At 41.8% G+C, this 16,093-nt stretch overlaps 9 protein-coding genes across 9 annotated transcripts; 5 read left to right on the top strand and 4 right to left on the bottom strand.

The window, feature by feature from the left end:
- Window positions 1–69: 69 nt before the first annotated feature.
- On the bottom strand, window positions 70–2,723 carry BBOV_IV000150 (NLI interacting factor-like phosphatase family protein). The gene has a single exon (XM_001609133.2). It carries the CDS (start codon window positions 2,377–2,379, stop codon window positions 94–96), a length of 2,286 nt encoding a protein of 761 aa, XP_001609183.2. The 5' UTR covers window positions 2,380–2,723; the 3' UTR covers window positions 70–93.
- A 387-nt stretch (window positions 2,724–3,110) lies between these two features.
- On the bottom strand, window positions 3,111–5,234 carry BBOV_IV000160 (Calcineurin-like phosphoesterase family protein). Its single transcript, XM_051767246.1, has 8 exons — window positions 4,954–5,234; window positions 4,801–4,917; window positions 4,549–4,656; window positions 4,347–4,418; window positions 4,248–4,309; window positions 4,030–4,101; window positions 3,273–3,994; window positions 3,111–3,236 (listed from the first exon to the last, which is right to left on the bottom strand). Exons 1-8 carry the CDS (start codon window positions 5,228–5,230, stop codon window positions 3,128–3,130), a joined length of 1,539 nt encoding a protein of 512 aa, XP_051623021.1. The 5' UTR covers window positions 5,231–5,234; the 3' UTR covers window positions 3,111–3,127.
- A 598-nt stretch (window positions 5,235–5,832) lies between these two features.
- Window positions 5,833–6,934, top strand: BBOV_IV000170 (Thioredoxin family protein). Its single transcript, XM_001609135.2, has 8 exons — window positions 5,833–6,040; window positions 6,107–6,185; window positions 6,222–6,280; window positions 6,319–6,426; window positions 6,461–6,558; window positions 6,599–6,720; window positions 6,756–6,820; window positions 6,857–6,934. Exons 1-8 carry the CDS (start codon window positions 5,990–5,992, stop codon window positions 6,902–6,904), a joined length of 630 nt encoding a protein of 209 aa, XP_001609185.1. The 5' UTR covers window positions 5,833–5,989; the 3' UTR covers window positions 6,905–6,934.
- A 76-nt stretch (window positions 6,935–7,010) lies between these two features.
- Window positions 7,011–7,738, top strand: BBOV_IV000180 (uncharacterized protein). Its single transcript, XM_001609136.2, has 2 exons — window positions 7,011–7,508; window positions 7,547–7,738. The coding sequence occupies exons 1-2, from the start codon at window positions 7,185–7,187 to the stop codon at window positions 7,697–7,699; spliced, it is 477 nt and encodes a 158-aa protein (XP_001609186.1). The 5' UTR covers window positions 7,011–7,184; the 3' UTR covers window positions 7,700–7,738.
- BBOV_IV000185 (uncharacterized protein) lies at window positions 7,603–8,933 on the bottom strand. Its single transcript, XM_051767434.1, has 8 exons — window positions 8,707–8,933; window positions 8,616–8,670; window positions 8,427–8,575; window positions 8,340–8,388; window positions 8,133–8,303; window positions 8,017–8,097; window positions 7,811–7,943; window positions 7,603–7,775 (listed from the first exon to the last, which is right to left on the bottom strand). The coding sequence occupies exons 1-8, from the start codon at window positions 8,865–8,867 to the stop codon at window positions 7,696–7,698; spliced, it is 879 nt and encodes a 292-aa protein (XP_051623581.1). The 5' UTR covers window positions 8,868–8,933; the 3' UTR covers window positions 7,603–7,695.
- Window positions 8,934–9,563: 630 nt separating this feature from the next.
- On the top strand, window positions 9,564–10,610 carry BBOV_IV000190 (Ribosomal protein S8e family protein). The gene is made up of 2 exons (XM_001609137.1): window positions 9,564–9,999; window positions 10,204–10,610. Exons 1-2 carry the CDS (start codon window positions 9,789–9,791, stop codon window positions 10,569–10,571), a joined length of 579 nt encoding a protein of 192 aa, XP_001609187.1. The 5' UTR covers window positions 9,564–9,788; the 3' UTR covers window positions 10,572–10,610.
- Window positions 10,611–11,399: 789 nt separating this feature from the next.
- Window positions 11,400–12,716, top strand: BBOV_IV000200 (variant erythrocyte surface antigen 1 beta subunit). The gene has a single exon (XM_001609138.2). The coding sequence runs from the start codon at window positions 11,941–11,943 to the stop codon at window positions 12,676–12,678; it is 738 nt and encodes a 245-aa protein (XP_001609188.2). The 5' UTR covers window positions 11,400–11,940; the 3' UTR covers window positions 12,679–12,716.
- Window positions 12,717–12,724: 8 nt separating this feature from the next.
- Window positions 12,725–14,271, top strand: BBOV_IV000210 (putative integral membrane protein). The gene has a single exon (XM_001609139.2). The coding sequence runs from the start codon at window positions 12,744–12,746 to the stop codon at window positions 14,241–14,243; it is 1,500 nt and encodes a 499-aa protein (XP_001609189.1). The 5' UTR covers window positions 12,725–12,743; the 3' UTR covers window positions 14,244–14,271.
- Window positions 14,272–15,051: 780 nt separating this feature from the next.
- Window positions 15,052–15,599, bottom strand: BBOV_IV000215 (putative integral membrane protein). The gene has a single exon (XM_051767719.1). The coding sequence runs from the start codon at window positions 15,439–15,441 to the stop codon at window positions 15,064–15,066; it is 378 nt and encodes a 125-aa protein (XP_051623602.1). The 5' UTR covers window positions 15,442–15,599; the 3' UTR covers window positions 15,052–15,063.
- Between the last annotated feature and the right edge of the window lie 494 nt (window positions 15,600–16,093).

Here is a 16,093-nt window from a genome sequence, read left to right on the forward strand (position 1 = left end):
AATGCCACTATACCAGTACAAATAGTCCGTTGTATATGCTATTATAGATATATGTAAATGCATTCTAATGAATTATGACAGATTACTTAGAGTCTACGAAAACTGTTCTGGGTTTACACTGTTTGTGTAAGGCGCATTTTCCAATACAATTTGCTTGACACTCTTCTGTTCTATAGGATCTGCGTCATTGTTCTGCAACAGTTTGGTTTTCGCTGGGTCCCAGCGTATAACAACGCGCTCAAATGGTGAAATGAGTTCTGTGCCATGACTATATGATCCAGTTCCCATGAATATGCGTGTTGGCAGTTGATCTTCCGGTGTTGTTTCAGGTGCAGCACGTTTTGGCGATATGTTTGAAGCATCCATTAGAATCTTCCAGTGATCTTTGCATGGTTGCGCTGGTGGTTCATTTGAATAGGCATCGCATATTTCGTCAACATTGAACTTTTCCGGCGGCACCATTGTCCATGTAGCTCTGCAGCTATAAAGCCACAATGTGTGGACTTTGTGAACGTGTGAATATTCAGGATCCCTGCTTTTAATGACATTATCAGTACAATTTTTCCCTGCAACTACATGTGTCAATCTTTTGTCCGACAATTTGCTAACAACGGTAGCTCCTAGTTCCACTGCGATTTCCCTTTGCCTTTGTTCACAATCCGTTTGTAATACTTGACCCTGCCCTTTTGAATTCTTTCTGTATCCTGTTAGCAGTATTCCCGTATCCTTCAGCACATTTGACTGTATCTCTTGCACTAATGTACCGACGTTGGATTTGAATGGGTCATTGAAAAATCGTTTGTGTAATTCCAGAAATACTTTGACCATGTGGTCCAGATGCCTGTCAGAATCGATATAAAGTGTGTTTTCCGTGCTTGAATTAACAATTCCATATAGATCGCTCAATTCAGCAATATGTGAGTCGAAGAAGTCATAATGTTCAGCCTTAACTACTTGATTATGAGGTACATCCGCCCATACATCAGCTCTATCATCAAACGCGACAACGAATCTAGGATCCAAATTGGGGTACAATCTCGCTGCAGTTTTCTGCAAATCCCTTTCTCCAGCACTCGTTCTTGCAACAATGCGATCCATGAAAAGTGACCTATCTGGGTCCAATATTGATACAACGACATCAGCGTATTCTTTCGTTGCGTTAGTGTAAATTGACATTTCGTAATATAGCGACAAAACCTGAAGGAATCCACGTAACCCAGGCCTTAGTTTCATATAATATCTTATATTCGCAAAGTTAGGCATGGTGAACTTGAATAGTTCAGGTTCACCTAATTCATCCACAAAATGCGATATTTGAAGGTCCAGCATATCGAGTTTTGTCTGTGAACAAGCATGCAATAGAGTATTATCTAAATCTAGGAGAAGCACTAGCTTCCCATTCTTAATGGGTCCAGATTCAAAACTACTTGTAATTTCCGGTGACAACCGTTTAGCCTTAGCATGGGCCCTAATACCTAATGGTGAGAACATCTTGATTTCATGTAACTGGTGATCACGTCGATATCTCTCTGGCGGTGAAGGTACGAATGAGTTTACGAAAGCAATGTTCGTAGGACCACTGCTCTCGCTATTACTGCTGGAGGTCGCTTTGGATCCTCCTTTATAGTTTCTAGAATCCTCATCTGATATAACACTCATATTTTCCGAATCATCCTCACCAGATGAACGAGGACGTTTCGTTCTCCCTATGCGCTTAACCTCTGACAAGTTGAGGTACTTAGGCGCATGGTGTTGTTGTTTTTCACTTTTGACATCTGCCTGGGCATGACCAGGCGTGGGTTCGCTCTGAGGTTGTTTGGCCACAGGTGGCATTGTAACCTTAGGAATGAAGGCTGGATTGGGCACGAAAGGGATGGCACCTGGATAAGGTTGTTTCTTAGGTACACCCATGAGCGGTGGTGGGAACATCATAGCAGGTGTATGCATTCCCATCAAGGGCATATTTTTTGGCATAGGGAATGGCATTTTTGCAGTATGTGGCATCTTTGCCATGAGTGTTTTCATGTCTACTTCCTCACCTTTATTCCCTGCAGCCTTAACTGCAATGTTCTTCATCATATTCTGATACATGGCAGGGTCCATGAAGGGAAACATCATAGGAGGTGCCCTAGGCATTCCTGCACCCTGCTTTGGCATAATGGGAGGCATCATACCAAAGGGGGGACACATATTCTTAGGGAATACTTGATTTGCCTTGGGTGGAGGCTGCCACTGTTCCGCATGTCCATCACTGTTTGTAGATTCAGGTGATGATTTGGGATTTCGGTGACGCCTCGTCCATGGCTTAGCATGGTTACGGGGTCTCGAGGCATCCGCGCCCGAGGCCCTCGAATTATCGTACCCTCTTTGCTGCGACATGAAAGAACACGCATTACAGCACTATAAAATATGTTGTAATAAATCTACGAAGATAGCAGCTGCAACGAAATATACACCCTGTTCAACGTTAACCACCCGTCGATGCTACCGTGCGTTATATGTGTTCAACACCTACAGGAGATACATACATGACCTAGAGCCTCCCTTAACCCACTGTATCTAATTCCAAAATACGTCAGGGATTAACCGGAGAAGGTTAGGGGTCTATGCAACTGCCGTGTGATGCTTCACGGTAATTTATAATTAACTTGTTGAAACGCTTAGACTATCAGTCTTTGCGGTAAGGATAATAAATTAGCAATTATTCGTTACTATATGGTCAATTTTACCCGTAAATATTTCTACTTTCACACCTCATGGTTGGCAGGTTGCACCTGAGTTATGGGGATTCTGGTTGGCGGCTATGATAACCCTATCCAAGCAAGAATATAACTTCTTGGCAGGTATGTCTTCCGGTTGTAACAACTCACGTTCCATTGTTAAATATACACATTTTAGGGATCAATGTATACTATAACGTCTATTTATTGTTCATTACGTTTGTGCTGCGTAATCAAACAGCTTACACAGCGAACCACAGATCTAATGGATAGCCGTGGCAATTTAGTTTATGTAGATTAATATTAATGGACATAAGCACGACTTTAACCGCTTATGCCAAGGAATCTAGTGGTATATGCCTGTATACGACACAATATTATAAGCAATGTACGTCTGCGATAGGCCTTCAGTAGATACCGTTGAATAACGGGTCGGCATATTGCATCGCGTTAACGGGTGGGTGTTCAACTGCGTCGAACTGTGTGAACTTGGGCTTACAATCACTTCCATTCATCCTGAGTATATGCTTTATGCCTTGGTTTTCAACCTACCTTATAAATGCACCTTTATTACCCATTTGGTCACAATAGTTAGGTGCGCTGAAAATAGTTATGAGTTGTCCGTTATGTTCCAATTCGTAACCTTCTTGCTTGACCTCATGCGACCTTATAATTAGCTCCAGTCCGTTTTGCTGTAGGAAGTTTGATGTAACATCTGGGCCGAATTGGCACGCTACTCCGCGCTTTGACGGGGTTCTTCCGTTACTGGGTTTCGGATCTGACCATAACATATCGGTCATTATTCCTTCATCTGGAGGTTCACGGACTCTGTCCACTTGTTTCATTTGCTCCACAGTGACACCGTCATTGCCGAATAGACCTCCATGGACAATCAAAACCTTTTTGTTTATGATGTATCCCAATGGCAGGTAGCAGAAACTCTCACAGAAGAGAGTGTACACCTTGTCGTCGTATTTACTGATAACCTCGCCTTTGAACCCGTAGCACTTGTTCAAAGCCTCAGTTTCATGGTTACCTCTCGTAATGAAGAACTTCTTGGGGTAAAATGCTTTGGCCAGGAATAGTGCAATGGCACATTCAACGGAAAATGAGCCTCTGTCGACAAAGTCTCCGTTGAATAGGTACCCATTAGTTTCACTGGGTGACCCATTTATTTCGAATATATTCAATAAATCGTAAAACTGGCCATGTATATCACCGCAAATTGTTATGTCGTCTTTCTCTGTTAAAGACAGATCCACTACGGAGTCATACTGCAGATGAATATAGACACTATCTGAATACCAACCTCTTTCAATATATTAATCACATCCAAGATTATTTGAATGACATATTTGCGGTGTAATGTATTGCCGGGAATCTGTAACATAGTGAATATGTTGCTGGATGTGTTTTTAACATAAAGAATACCAAATTCCGGATCTTGCCCGTAGTACTATTGCTTATAACTATACATATAGCCCAGTTCGTTTAACCTAGGGCTAGTATAGTGATTGACAAGCCTACCTTGATATAATCAAGAACATCCTTGTAAAAGCGCCCTTTGTCGGCAATTTCTCCAGTGTATACTGTCACAGAATGGATATGCACAGATCCTAAACATACCAGGCCCTTTGTAAGACGGATCAACACTTATGGATTCAACGTCTATAGTCATGTGCAGAGGCGGTGGAGTTTCTACAATATTGTTAAATGGCAACAATGAGTGGTATACTTGGTTGCAATAACCTAATGACACAGAAATATGCCACCAAAAATGTGTCAGCAGCCGCGATGTATGACACTCACAAATGTAGCTCTAACTAACCTATTTTGATGGCCTCTTGGAACCGTTTTTCTCGGAGAATGACTCGACATTGTTTGAGTTTGGTGCGTGTCATAGCATCATTCTGCATGGTTAGCACCTTGACGAAATCTGCATCGTCATGAATACACTCGGGTATATTAATGACACAATGGTCTGACAAAAATTGTCGGTACCTTGCGGGATCCAATATCATTCTTTTATTAGAAATAAGTATCAAATATTATACATACACATATTGTGTATTACGCTTACCCTTTTCTGCATCTTCGAACTTCATAAGGCAGATATAAGCACAACCACGTCGGTAGTACGCCTTGGAGTACTCAGGCTGCGCCATAATGGCGGCATCTGCATCCAATACAGCGAGCCCTGAATGTTCCTATGCGTTTCGCCAATCTGACATACCGTAATTCTCCATTCTAATGTGGCATAACGCTCTGTTAGTATAGAGTTGGTGGATATTCGTTTGGGAAGACAAGGTATCCACATTTGTGGAATTCTCGCTATTCTGGCGTACATTAGCTTCTTCTATCGCTTTTCTTAATATTCCTATTGCTTGGGTATAGAGCTCAACGGCAACTGGGTAATCGCCTTCACCAAAGAACTTATTGCCTTCCAGGCGCTTTTCATCTGCACGTTGCTGTGCTTCTGCGATAAGAGGGTTATGAATAACATCTGCCATATTGATTATCAAATTTTGATACATATAATAGGAATGTGATATATCACAGGAATCCCCTTTTAGGAATAATTACAAGGTCACTGTGGTGGCCCATCGCCTCCACACACTGATGACCTCACGCGATTATACATAACCATACTATACACAGATGAACTAGGTCTGTGATATATATGGTCTGCACAACGTTATAAGTGCATTGAGGCACAGCATCTATGTCCCATGCTACTAGTTGATAGTGTATATGTGATTGAGCATCTATATAAACTATTGGACTATGGTTACACTTTGTACTAGATTGGCCACATTCTAGAGATTATATAAGCATATATCATATGTAATACAAGTTGTTTATTTGTGATCTGGAAGCGTTTACGCCAGTTTTTAGCACATTGTCTTCCATTACTATAGGTGATTCTATGGTTCTATTTTACTTGATGTAGCACCCGGTTCAATGTAGTACAATTCTACATTGTGTTACATTATTAAACCGCGACATTGTTTTTGTGTGACTTTTGGAACAGTTTATATCTTTACCGGATATATTGAGACATTGGTGTGCACATTTGGCAAGTACTGGCAGAGCTCTGCCGCTACGTACGCTCATTGCGTTTATATTCACATTAATTCTATATGTCATATATATGTGTAAATGATGTACTGCTGGTGTGACACTTTATTGTAGTTTAATCCCAGTCATATGAACTAAGACATTAATGTTCATCAACATAGCGCAAAGTACTTATACTCATTGCTCAAACTATGGGTATATCTAAAGAAGTTCTATCTTTTGCTAATACGGCATATTTGCTGGTATGTTTATGTGTCCCTTTGCATGGATATATCTCTACATTGCATAAAAGTTGTCATCCTACTCAGGAAGCCGCAGGAAAGAAGCATCTAGAGGAAGCAAAAGACACACCAGCAGAGTCTGATGACGGCCCTGTACTAGAGACTGGTTCGTTTATTATATAGTTACTAAGGCAATGTACAGCTCCTAAATCATTTGATGATCTTGAATCATGGCGCCGCGAACGTCTTGCGGATATAAGGGTTGGTATCAATGCTTTTAATGTTACACATACAATCAGAGGAAGCGCATGAATGCTCGTAAATATATGGAAGATGGACATGGCAAAGTAGATGTTGTAACCGATGAAAAGGAAGTTATTAATATCTGCAACTCGCACAAGCGTGTTGTAAGTGGTGTTATGTTAACAATAATCAGCATAGATTTGCCACTTCTATAATGACGAATTCACTCGTTGCAAAATACTGCATCGCCATTTAAGTGATCTTGCTGCCAAGCACTTGGAAGTTAAATTTATCATGTAAGTGGAGGATAGTTAAACGTGCATATTTTCCATATAGGATTGAGGCGTCAAAATCACCATTCTTCACTCAGAAGCTGCAGATGCAAGTGCTACCAACCATGATTAGTGTCATTGATGGGAACATATCCCACGTTTTCATCGGTTTTGAAGAGTTCAAAGGTGTGATATAGTTTATAAAATGTGACAAATCACAGGTGACATGATAACGTTGGACAGTTTACGAGCAGGGCTTCTAAAACGGGGAGCAATAACCACTGAGGTAAATAGAACAGTTTCTTTATTAACATATGTACAGTGTTGTGACACATTAGATGAAAATGGTGTATCTGAAGATTCAGACTAATCACGTGGTTTATAATTTATTAGGCAATGTATAGTTCTGCTATGTTGTATACCAGCCATGTGCGGCCGCAGTAATCCTATCCATGCCGCCTTCTCTTCTATATGTACACACTAGATAGTGTAATATCTAGTGTAGATTATAATGTGTTTGCACATTTACGTGTCTAGCGTGGTTAATGGTAGATCTTTGTGATACCATTCCTCACGTCGCGTAATACACAACGGACTATATACATCACTGGAACGATACCAGATCTACACAGCAGCGCTTTTTGTATTCAATGTCAATGCTAAAGCGTATAAATGAGGATATCTTGGTGAATATCTTTCGGTCGGCTGCGGCTGGAAAGAATCGTATTCCCCTAAGACGTGCATTTTCCGAATTCGTTCGTTTATTCTATGGAGATGGTGTTAACGTGGCTACTCGCAGTGCGGAATTTCTTAACGAGTTCTATTTGCGTGGCATAGATGTCCGCTGCGGCTTGCGTTCTCAGGTACTAATGGTTGGCGGCCCAAAGAATCTTAGAGGCAACCCTCGTGGCGGACTTGATGCACGACTGTTTTACCCTAGTATTACATGTGAGCAGTTCATATCTATAGCCAGGGTTTGTTAGCTTTATTATTAATTTGTACATGTATTCAGGCTATGGAAAGCGTTATACTGGAGCGTCAAGTGCCTCACCTTACAGGTGGGTGTCTGAGAGCTGAACGACGTACAGTCGAACTGGACGCGATAAATCGCAAACAACATCGCGATCTTTTGACATCGGTACAAAAGTTTATGCAGCATGACTAAAAGTGCTTGTGGCAAGCGTCTCTGTCACTCTGGTCTTGGAATATAATACGATGCGGTGCAAGCTTCCTTTTGTTGGCTGTGAGTTGTCTAGCTTTATACATTCACACTCACCCATTAGCTGCCCAGCAAATATAATAGACCTTGTTTTCAATTTGGTGACTGACATTGTGCTAAGGATTGTTGTATTTAACCGTAATTTCCCAGTTCCGGTTTGGTAACAGACGAAACGCTTTGAACCCCCCTTCTGTAATATGATATGTAGATATTGCTTATGTTTTCAGTACGACCATGGTCTGTCCCGGGCTTTAAAGACTAACCTTTTTTGCGATTAGTTGCATTGTCACAGGAATGGGCACAGTCCATTCGTTGCCGTCGTAATGTGCTACACTGCAGTTTTTCTAGAGAAGTGTTGATGTTATTGCAATATACCTACACTTTCGAATAGCAATGTCTCGTCATCTGCTATGACCGTATGTGCCTCCCAGGTTTTCACAATAACCTCTGCTGGTGTCTGTGAATCCTCTGCTTTGTGGATTTCATCTTTTACAGTGCCTTCGGTGTCCTTTTTAACTGCTTGGAGAAATGTGTTCCCAGATGTTTTAATCTAAGTGAAATTTCCATTTGATCACGTTTGACCTACCAGTTTACTAAAGGGAGATACGTACTCTACCTTCTTATCAACCGTTTCCCTGTATTACATTGGTGGCAACACTAAGAGTTAACTAACTTTTGGTCACTGTCTTTCTCTGACTTTACATTGACAGTATTTTCAACCTCTTGGTCTTTTGGATCCTTGATAGACGATTTTTCGTGAGCTAAACTATCGCCTGTAGTACACTCATCAGATGTCTTATCTGCATCATTTCGTCTGATTTTCTGGATATTATTATGTATAATAGTTCTTTTATACACTCACTTCCTTTCTTGTTGATGTATCAGACGTTTCCTCAGAATCAGATTCTAATTGCCTTCTGCGATGAGGTGTAGATGACTATATGATCACATACTTAGATGGTTTACATTCTTCATCCTTAACATCACTACCACTTATTGATTCAGTCTTTATTTCCGCAAATTGTACATGTTTTTTAACGCTACCAAGAGGCTCGCTAGTCTCCTTTTGTGGCACCGTAGTGTCTGACTTTGTAACGTCGTCGTCGCTTCCCATTTTCCTTAAGTATTATTACATAAAACAATTAAAGACAATATTATTCATTAATAAAACAATGTGTATAACAAAATGTCGTATGTGACGCTACTATTATAACCCAATCAATAGAATCTTCATCTGGGTAGACCCTATCTACTGTTCAACTTGAGTGATAAAAACGCATCACAATGGCATCACTCAGGTTTATAATACATTTATACTACAATAGAAGGCAGATGATGCTATGTGTGTTGTATATGGAGGTCAGATATAAAGCATCCTACATACCAGAAATGTTACTGTAGCCATTAAAGATATTGTACAGTACATCTATTTGTTCATAAATATTTTAATAATGTAATATTCGCTCAACCGAAATGATGTTACTCTGCGATCAATTACACGGTCATTACCCATTGCACATGGCTATGTTGTTACTAAATATGAACATGTGTAATGCCATTTAGTAGGAGGGATCCATATATTCCGTTTGTCCGATATGGGTACCGTCTACTACTGCCGTTGGTATACTGTATCACATCAGACAGTTTCTGTGATTCTGTGCTGTTATAAACCACCAGACTCTATGTCCATACCATTCATTGGCTAGCAGATGTGTGTATGTACTTATGCGTTTCAGTTTCTTTGGGTCGAGGCCGAGGTGGGGAGTAGAGTGGGGAAGTGGCCTATCAGGGTCATTGTGGCTTATAGATACACGATTACAGCACATCATACCAGATTTTTGGTTTTAAAATAGTTGCAAGAGGTCAATTGTGTTGATATATTGAACGAAGGTTTTGGGGTTCTTGCCTTGGTCCTCGTTGTGTGACTTGCCTTCCCAAAGTTGATTGGATGTGAACAAAATTCACGTTCAATACATCGTTTTGGGATTCTGTGTAATTTCATCTTATTATTATTGGTCAATAATTAGCTTTCACCATGGGTATATCTCGTGACAGTAGGCACAAACGCCGTTTGACCGGTGGTCGCTTCCCCGTCCACAAGCACAAGAGGAAGTATGAGATGGCTCGTCCCGCTTCCAACACCAAGCTTGGTACTAAGTTGGTGCGCAAGGTCCGTTGCCGTGGTGGTAATTTGAAATTCAGGGCCCTTCGTTTGGATTCTGGCAACTTTTCTTGGGCCTCCAAGAGTAAGTATTTATATTTTATATGATAGCATATGATGATATGATACCATCTGAGTTTTTTTGCTGAAACTCTTCTTAGCTGGAATTACCGACTGATGCTAATTACCAATGGTTGTATGTGGAAAACATGTCATGTTTTTATTAATGATTGGTTCTTCTGTTGTGATTATGTAAAATGGTTCCTTGCGTTATGTAATCTTATTTCAGACATTTGCCGTAAAACCAGGATCATGGATGTTGTCTACAATGCCAGTAGCAATGAGCTTGTACGTACCAAGACTCTGGTTAAGAACTGTATCGTAACCATTGATGCCACTCCATTTAAGATCTGGTTCAAGAACACTTATGGACTGGATATAGTAAAGCCTAAGGCTGAATCGTCTGAGGATGCTGCTGCTGTTTCTGAATGCGAGAAGCACATCCCCAAATCACTTTTGGAACAGTTTGCTTCTGGTCGTTTGTACGCTTGCATTAGCTCCCGTCCTGGTCAAACTGGTCGCTGTGATGGATACATCCTTGAAGGCGACGAGCTCACCTTCTACCGCAGGCGTATGGACAAGAAGAAGCGCACGTAACATTGCTAATGTTGATGTGAATATTATGTGGTTCATTCTGTTCTTGTTTTATGCATTGAGGAACTGGGTATGGCCAGTTGGAAAGGGCTACATTACTGATTCAGGTAAGATCACTATATTCAGCACTCTCTGTACGTATCTACCCGGTGCATTTTCAAGAAAATATTACGAGTCTAAGGATGAATAAGGGACTCTCAAAAGGTTGGTATGGAGCTTTGTGACATTGTACAGAAGAATGCAATGTTACTGCAGTGTGACTAGTAGACCCTGGTGAGTCCCAATGTACTAAGATTACTTCCATTGAAGGTACCACTTGGATATATTAATCGCTCAAGCTATGATCTAATTCTATGTGATGACCTTCATGCCACCTCACTTATTGGAATCGCCTCTCTGTATCATGCAGGATGAATACATTCAGTAATACGTCATGTTGCTAAGGACAGCATCTGATAACATCTTTGTCACTGTGATTTATCATGCATGCTTCTTCTATGCTAACATCTCACTGTACATACTGAGGACTGACTTTATTCTTGGATTGCGTGGATGCGGATACCTCCTGCTACGAAGCAGTCATGACGATCTCTATGAGGCGGTGCTGTTAACAGTATCACTGTAATAACATTCATGAGGCGGATTCCACCTTCAAATACCCTGAAGACTTTGCAACATCGTTGGCCCCGGTGGACTACCAGTGGATCATACTCACAGATGGGCATTATCCGTTGATATTATTGATTTACATTGATATCGCCACTACAAGTTAGTTGTCTAATCTGGGGTTCCCATTATAGTGATGCAAGTTAAGTGGCTGATGTTGATGAGTTAGACACAATGCCCCTGTCAACCTGCTGGGAGACAGGGGTCATTGGTCTCACGCAGGTTTTGGGCATGTTCTGTTCTCCACATGTGCACCTCATCAGTGTTAAGTGGATTTTGCATTTAACATTTCCTTTTGGCCTTACCATTGCACAAACCACTGCAGTATATACCACCGTTAGATGTTCATGAATCACGGAATTCATGGTTATCGTCTGGTCCAATGGTGTATCTATGTAGATATCAAGTCTATCTGGTACTGATCACCTCAACGACCGTATGACCAATATCACTTCAGCAGTACTCTACCTAGTAGTAGGTAGTAGTGAATAACATATCGCGATAAAGACCACTAAGGTGATGATGATAACTGAGAAGAGGCTATGTAAGATCAAGCATCTCCTTCACCTAAGTTATCGCCTGGACTCCTTTCACCAGCCTCACCCAGGCTCCCACCAACCTGAAGGAGGCCATTGACTGGGTCCTGAGGGTAACTGGTAGGGATGGTAGGAAGAATGGCCCGAAGAAGTCGCCGGATTGCCATCGAATGTGCTATTTGGCTAAAGCAATAAAGGACCTACTGTACGATGCCAAGTCCCCGGGGTCCCCTGGTCCAAGCACTCAGAGGAACTGGGACGGCCTGCTCCTAGAGCAGGAACAGTCCATAGTCAAGCCAGTGCTCACGGACCTGGGACTCCTTAGTGGTGGCAGCACTAGTGCTGCCAGTAGTACCTGCGCCGGTGGCACCGAGGTCATAAAGGCACTGATAGACCAGTTGGCACAGGGACTACAGAAGTGGGTTGGGTGGCAGGAAGGGGATACATGTTGTCTGGGACAGACAGCAAAGAAGAGTGAAGGGATTGGCAAAAAATGTGGTGACAATGTAGGCTGCTGCGGTGGTACTAGGGGTGGTGGTCATGAATGTACAACGTGTGGTATCAATGCCAATGGTGTTGGTAACAACAAATGCTACCTCTCGGCCTACAAAAGGCAAGAAGGTACCCCCAAAACTACCCCTCAAGAAGACTACCTTTGGACCTCCATCTCCAGTGACTGCACTAAGGTCCACCTCCTGGCCCGTATTTTCCTAGGGTCAGTATGTCTCATCTGGAGTGGACTCAGTCAGTTGGGGTTTCTAACGGGTGGTGGCGATAGGTGGTCGGAGAGTAAGCTGCACGATATCAGTAGTGATCTTACCAAGGCCGGTCTTGGGTCATTCATGGCGGCCATGGGCTATGACCTGGATAGGTTGAATCAGGGAGCAGGTAAGTACTGCCCAGGGTAGTCACATGGACAAGATAACAAACAATGCATTTCTGTAGCTTAGGAAAGCAATTGTCGTGACAGTAAATGTACATTACTATTGCGCTGCTACCCTATACTACGGATTACTATTACATCACTACCTCGTTACCAACTAGTACTACTGAGTACTGCCCCGTTACCATACTAGCCAATTTCTTCAATCCCCCACACTCTGTAATAACTGTTTTCTACAGGATAACCCTTCTTAAGACGTCTAGAACATACAACACGTCGGCAAACCCATCCTCCCACAACCACGCCACTACTCCCCAGTACTATGGAGTACCACCAAGGAATATAACTCCACACTGTAAGGAAAACGATAACTCTATAGTACTACCCAGTATTATCAAAAACACTATGGATAATGTTAGCTGCACTACCATAGTACTAGTACTACTATGGCTATCTCTATGCTGCCAGGCACTGGGTTCATTGGTGGCCTTGGTAGACGAATTCAGCACTACTACAGTGCTATTCACTACTACTCCACTGTCCACTTTGCTGCTCGGAGTATGTCTATGGCAGTGCAAGAAGGCTGGGTACCTACTATCCCCGATGACCTGGTACCATTGGGCATTACTGGTACTGCTGATGCTACTACAGGTAATGGCAGTGGTATTGGCCGTGCTAAAGCTACTGCAACCGATGGAAGATCTGGATGAAGACACCTATTCACCTGAATGGATATATCCCATTTACGGTGTTGCAGTACTACTTGTGTTTATACTCGGTGGTACTCTATACTGCGGCTGGAAATGCAACCTATTTTGTAGACCATGTTGTAAGAGCCAGTACGTTTGTTATGGTAGTGCAATAGTAGTAGTACTAGTGCTTCTCGTAGTGCTGGGTGTAACAGCTTCAATGGTGAAGTATCAACCCAACTACGATCTGTTTTCCGGCTTAGAATGGGTTAATGAGATTCTGACAATTCGTTACCTTGATAAAATAGTAGTACCGTGTACGCAGTGCTATACCACGGCAGTGCTCTGGATTACTATTCTCAAGCTACCATATACAGTACCGGAAGTGATAACCCTAATGGCATCAGCACTGGCAGTGGCCTCTATATTGGCAGTGGCAACACCCATTACTATGGAATACGATTTACTACTATCCACTGCGTTGGCAGACAGCCCAGTACTACGCATTACTACAGCATCTTTCCTTCTGGCATTGCACGTAGTGGCCCTAGGAATTACCTTGTATTGCCTAGAGTATAAAGGGGTATTCCACTGGCCCAAGGATTACATGTGCTTCGGGGTACTGGCAGCAGTGGTAATTCTGGTAGCACTGGTGGCTGTGGTGATAGTGATGGTGATACATATTGCAAAGACTCACGATCTCATCGCTGAACTTAAAGGTGTAGAATTCGCCTTGCTGGCCTACTCACTACTACTGATGGTACCGGTATTCTGGTATGCATATCGATGTGGTCTACTTACATGGAGATGGAATTCATGTCTCTCCAAGCAGAAGAGTCTCAAGGCTACTGACACCGCTGAGAACACGGTACCAGACACGGATGTCGCAAAGGAATCATAGTGGTGAGAATGACTACAGTGCTACCCTGGTACACTTGATGGCCCAACTTTGGGTAACTCAATACGGACTGTAATGTCCCCTGTGGATGTCTAAACGTTACTGTGCATAGAAGGACTTGTAGTATTCACATATTACTGACACTATACAATAATAGTCATCCCATAGCAGTAATGCAGTAGTATAGATATAGCTGTACATATGATCACTATATGAATATCACATATTACTACTCCACCACTGTACCACTACCATCGTAACAATGTTGGTCTACCCAGACCTAGTGCTAGCCCTAGGTGCCCTATGGCCACTGGACTGAACTTATGAGGTTACATGGTAGGGTGTGGTGGACTATTTCGCTTAACATCCTAAAACATGCTATTGTTTGTTATGTTATCGATCTAGGTGACAATGGTTTGTTACTGAGTTTACCTGTAATATATGTGTCAAACTATGTACATTTGGTAACTTCATAGATACATGTTGTGCTACATTTGTGGCAAGCACTACAGAACTACGTCCCACTTAATATTAAAAATAACAAATTAAAAGACAATTTCGTTGGGAAATGCCATCACTAGTACTACTATAGCGCGCCAAAGTACTGTATGCGACCATACAGCGGTACTCTATATGGCGTGCGTACTATAGTGTCTATAGTACTATGAAGTACTATCACCTCTTGGCACCATAATATCAAGACTATGTATGCCACGGTATATAAAATTAAAATGGTCTTCCGATTAGAATATATTAAGTGGCCTTCCTAAGGGGAACATCAAAACGTTTCCCAATCTATTTTGAATGTAACATGCTATCTTATTCACCAATCTCTCATACATCCACCAAATTGAGGTGGGTCGTGCGCGGCGCGTATTAAGAAATACGTCAATAGCGTACGCCTGTCTAGGTTAGTATATCGCTTGAATCCAAATACCAGCCACGTGAATATTATAAGCCCAGCAAAACCACAGAGAACAAAAAGCACGTAGATTATCCATTTCTTATCATCCAAACTCTTTAAATGATCGTTCCAGTCTAGGTATACAAGCACAACTATGGCAGCAATGACAAAAATTCCTGCTCCGATTAAAATATAATACTTTGTGGAGCTTCCATTACTGCCACTGTCATCCTCTGCGTATGCCGCCTTGAACATGGAAATGATTAACCATGGTATTAACTGTGTGGTTATTACCATAGTCAGAGCATTTGAATGACGTTATCGGCTGTTCACAGTAACAAGCTAACATAGCTCTGTAACCTTGTGGACACCTTCTGGCTGATACCTTTCTCTTGTCTTGAACCAATAATTCCAAATTATGGTAGCAGTGAGTATGTATCAATGCCGATTTCCTTGTGTACGAGATTACTTACCTAGTTAGACACCCAACTACCCACATTGCTCTGTGTGACGTTGTTTCATTATCTTCTATCTCACTCAATATAACAATTTGATATTCCGGGAAATCATAATACTCATTATTATATTCACCAAAACGCATGTAGACATTATGTTTTCTCTCCAATAGACGACAACGCACGGTTGTCTGTAACTGTCAACATGTCATGTATTACACCAATGCCATGGTACTACATCCAAAACATTCTAGTGATAGTTGAACCTTTTTTGTTATTCTTTTCAATGATACTGCATTAATTAAACACATCAGTGCTACAGTGTCATGACATGTATATACATAGCCATTGTACAAAAGTGTAACATACTGTTCTTATAATGGACATGTGTAGTCACCTAATGGGATCTATGGAGCGGTGTTAAACAGTGAAACTTCACCCTTTGTATAATACAATCCTTTGATCCCCGTTGACTGACTGTGATCTTTGTACAA

The sequence above is a fragment of the Babesia bovis genome (assembly GCF_000165395.2).
Source record: "Babesia bovis T2Bo chromosome 4 map unlocalized Chr4_2, whole genome shotgun sequence".
Taxonomy (NCBI): domain Eukaryota; phylum Apicomplexa; class Aconoidasida; order Piroplasmida; family Babesiidae; genus Babesia; species Babesia bovis.

Bases quoted from the DNA above. Each gene is read 5' to 3' on its own strand.
- BBOV_IV000150 (XM_001609133.2), bottom strand. From the start codon at position 2,379: ATGTCGCAGCAAAGAGGGTACGATAATTCGAGGGCCTCGGGCGCGGAT.
- BBOV_IV000160 (XM_051767246.1), bottom strand. From the start codon at position 5,230: ATGGCAGATGTTATTCATAACCCTCTTATCGCAGAAGCACAGCAACGT. The intron at 4,657-4,800 runs GTAAGCGTAATA...ATGACGATGCAG, and splicing joins GTTCGAAGATGCAGAAAAGG to ATTTCGTCAAGGTGCTAACC. The intron at 4,419-4,548 runs GTTAGTTAGAGC...ACAATATTGTAG, and splicing joins CCAAGAGGCCATCAAAATAG to AAACTCCACCGCCTCTGCAC.
- BBOV_IV000170 (XM_001609135.2), top strand. From the start codon at position 5,990: ATGGGTATATCTAAAGAAGTTCTATCTTTTGCTAATACGGCATATTTG. The intron at 6,281-6,318 runs GTTGGTATCAAT...ACATACAATCAG, and splicing joins AACGTCTTGCGGATATAAGG to AGGAAGCGCATGAATGCTCG. The intron at 6,559-6,598 runs GTAAGTGGAGGA...TTTTCCATATAG, and splicing joins TTGGAAGTTAAATTTATCAT to GATTGAGGCGTCAAAATCAC.
- BBOV_IV000180 (XM_001609136.2), top strand. From the start codon at position 7,185: ATGTCAATGCTAAAGCGTATAAATGAGGATATCTTGGTGAATATCTTT. The intron at 7,509-7,546 runs GTTTGTTAGCTT...ACATGTATTCAG, and splicing joins AGTTCATATCTATAGCCAGG to GCTATGGAAAGCGTTATACT.
- BBOV_IV000185 (XM_051767434.1), bottom strand. From the start codon at position 8,867: ATGGGAAGCGACGACGACGTTACAAAGTCAGACACTACGGTGCCACAA. The intron at 8,304-8,339 runs GTAGGTCAAACG...AATTTCACTTAG, and splicing joins TATCTCCCTTTAGTAAACTG to ATTAAAACATCTGGGAACAC. The intron at 8,098-8,132 runs GTAGGTATATTG...ACACTTCTCTAG, and splicing joins AGACATTGCTATTCGAAAGT to AAAAACTGCAGTGTAGCACA.
- BBOV_IV000190 (XM_001609137.1), top strand. From the start codon at position 9,789: ATGGGTATATCTCGTGACAGTAGGCACAAACGCCGTTTGACCGGTGGT. The intron at 10,000-10,203 runs GTAAGTATTTAT...ATCTTATTTCAG, and splicing joins CTTTTCTTGGGCCTCCAAGA to ACATTTGCCGTAAAACCAGG.
- BBOV_IV000200 (XM_001609138.2), top strand. From the start codon at position 11,941: ATGTGCTATTTGGCTAAAGCAATAAAGGACCTACTGTACGATGCCAAG.
- BBOV_IV000210 (XM_001609139.2), top strand. From the start codon at position 12,744: ATGTACATTACTATTGCGCTGCTACCCTATACTACGGATTACTATTAC.
- BBOV_IV000215 (XM_051767719.1), bottom strand. From the start codon at position 15,441: ATGGTAATAACCACACAGTTAATACCATGGTTAATCATTTCCATGTTC.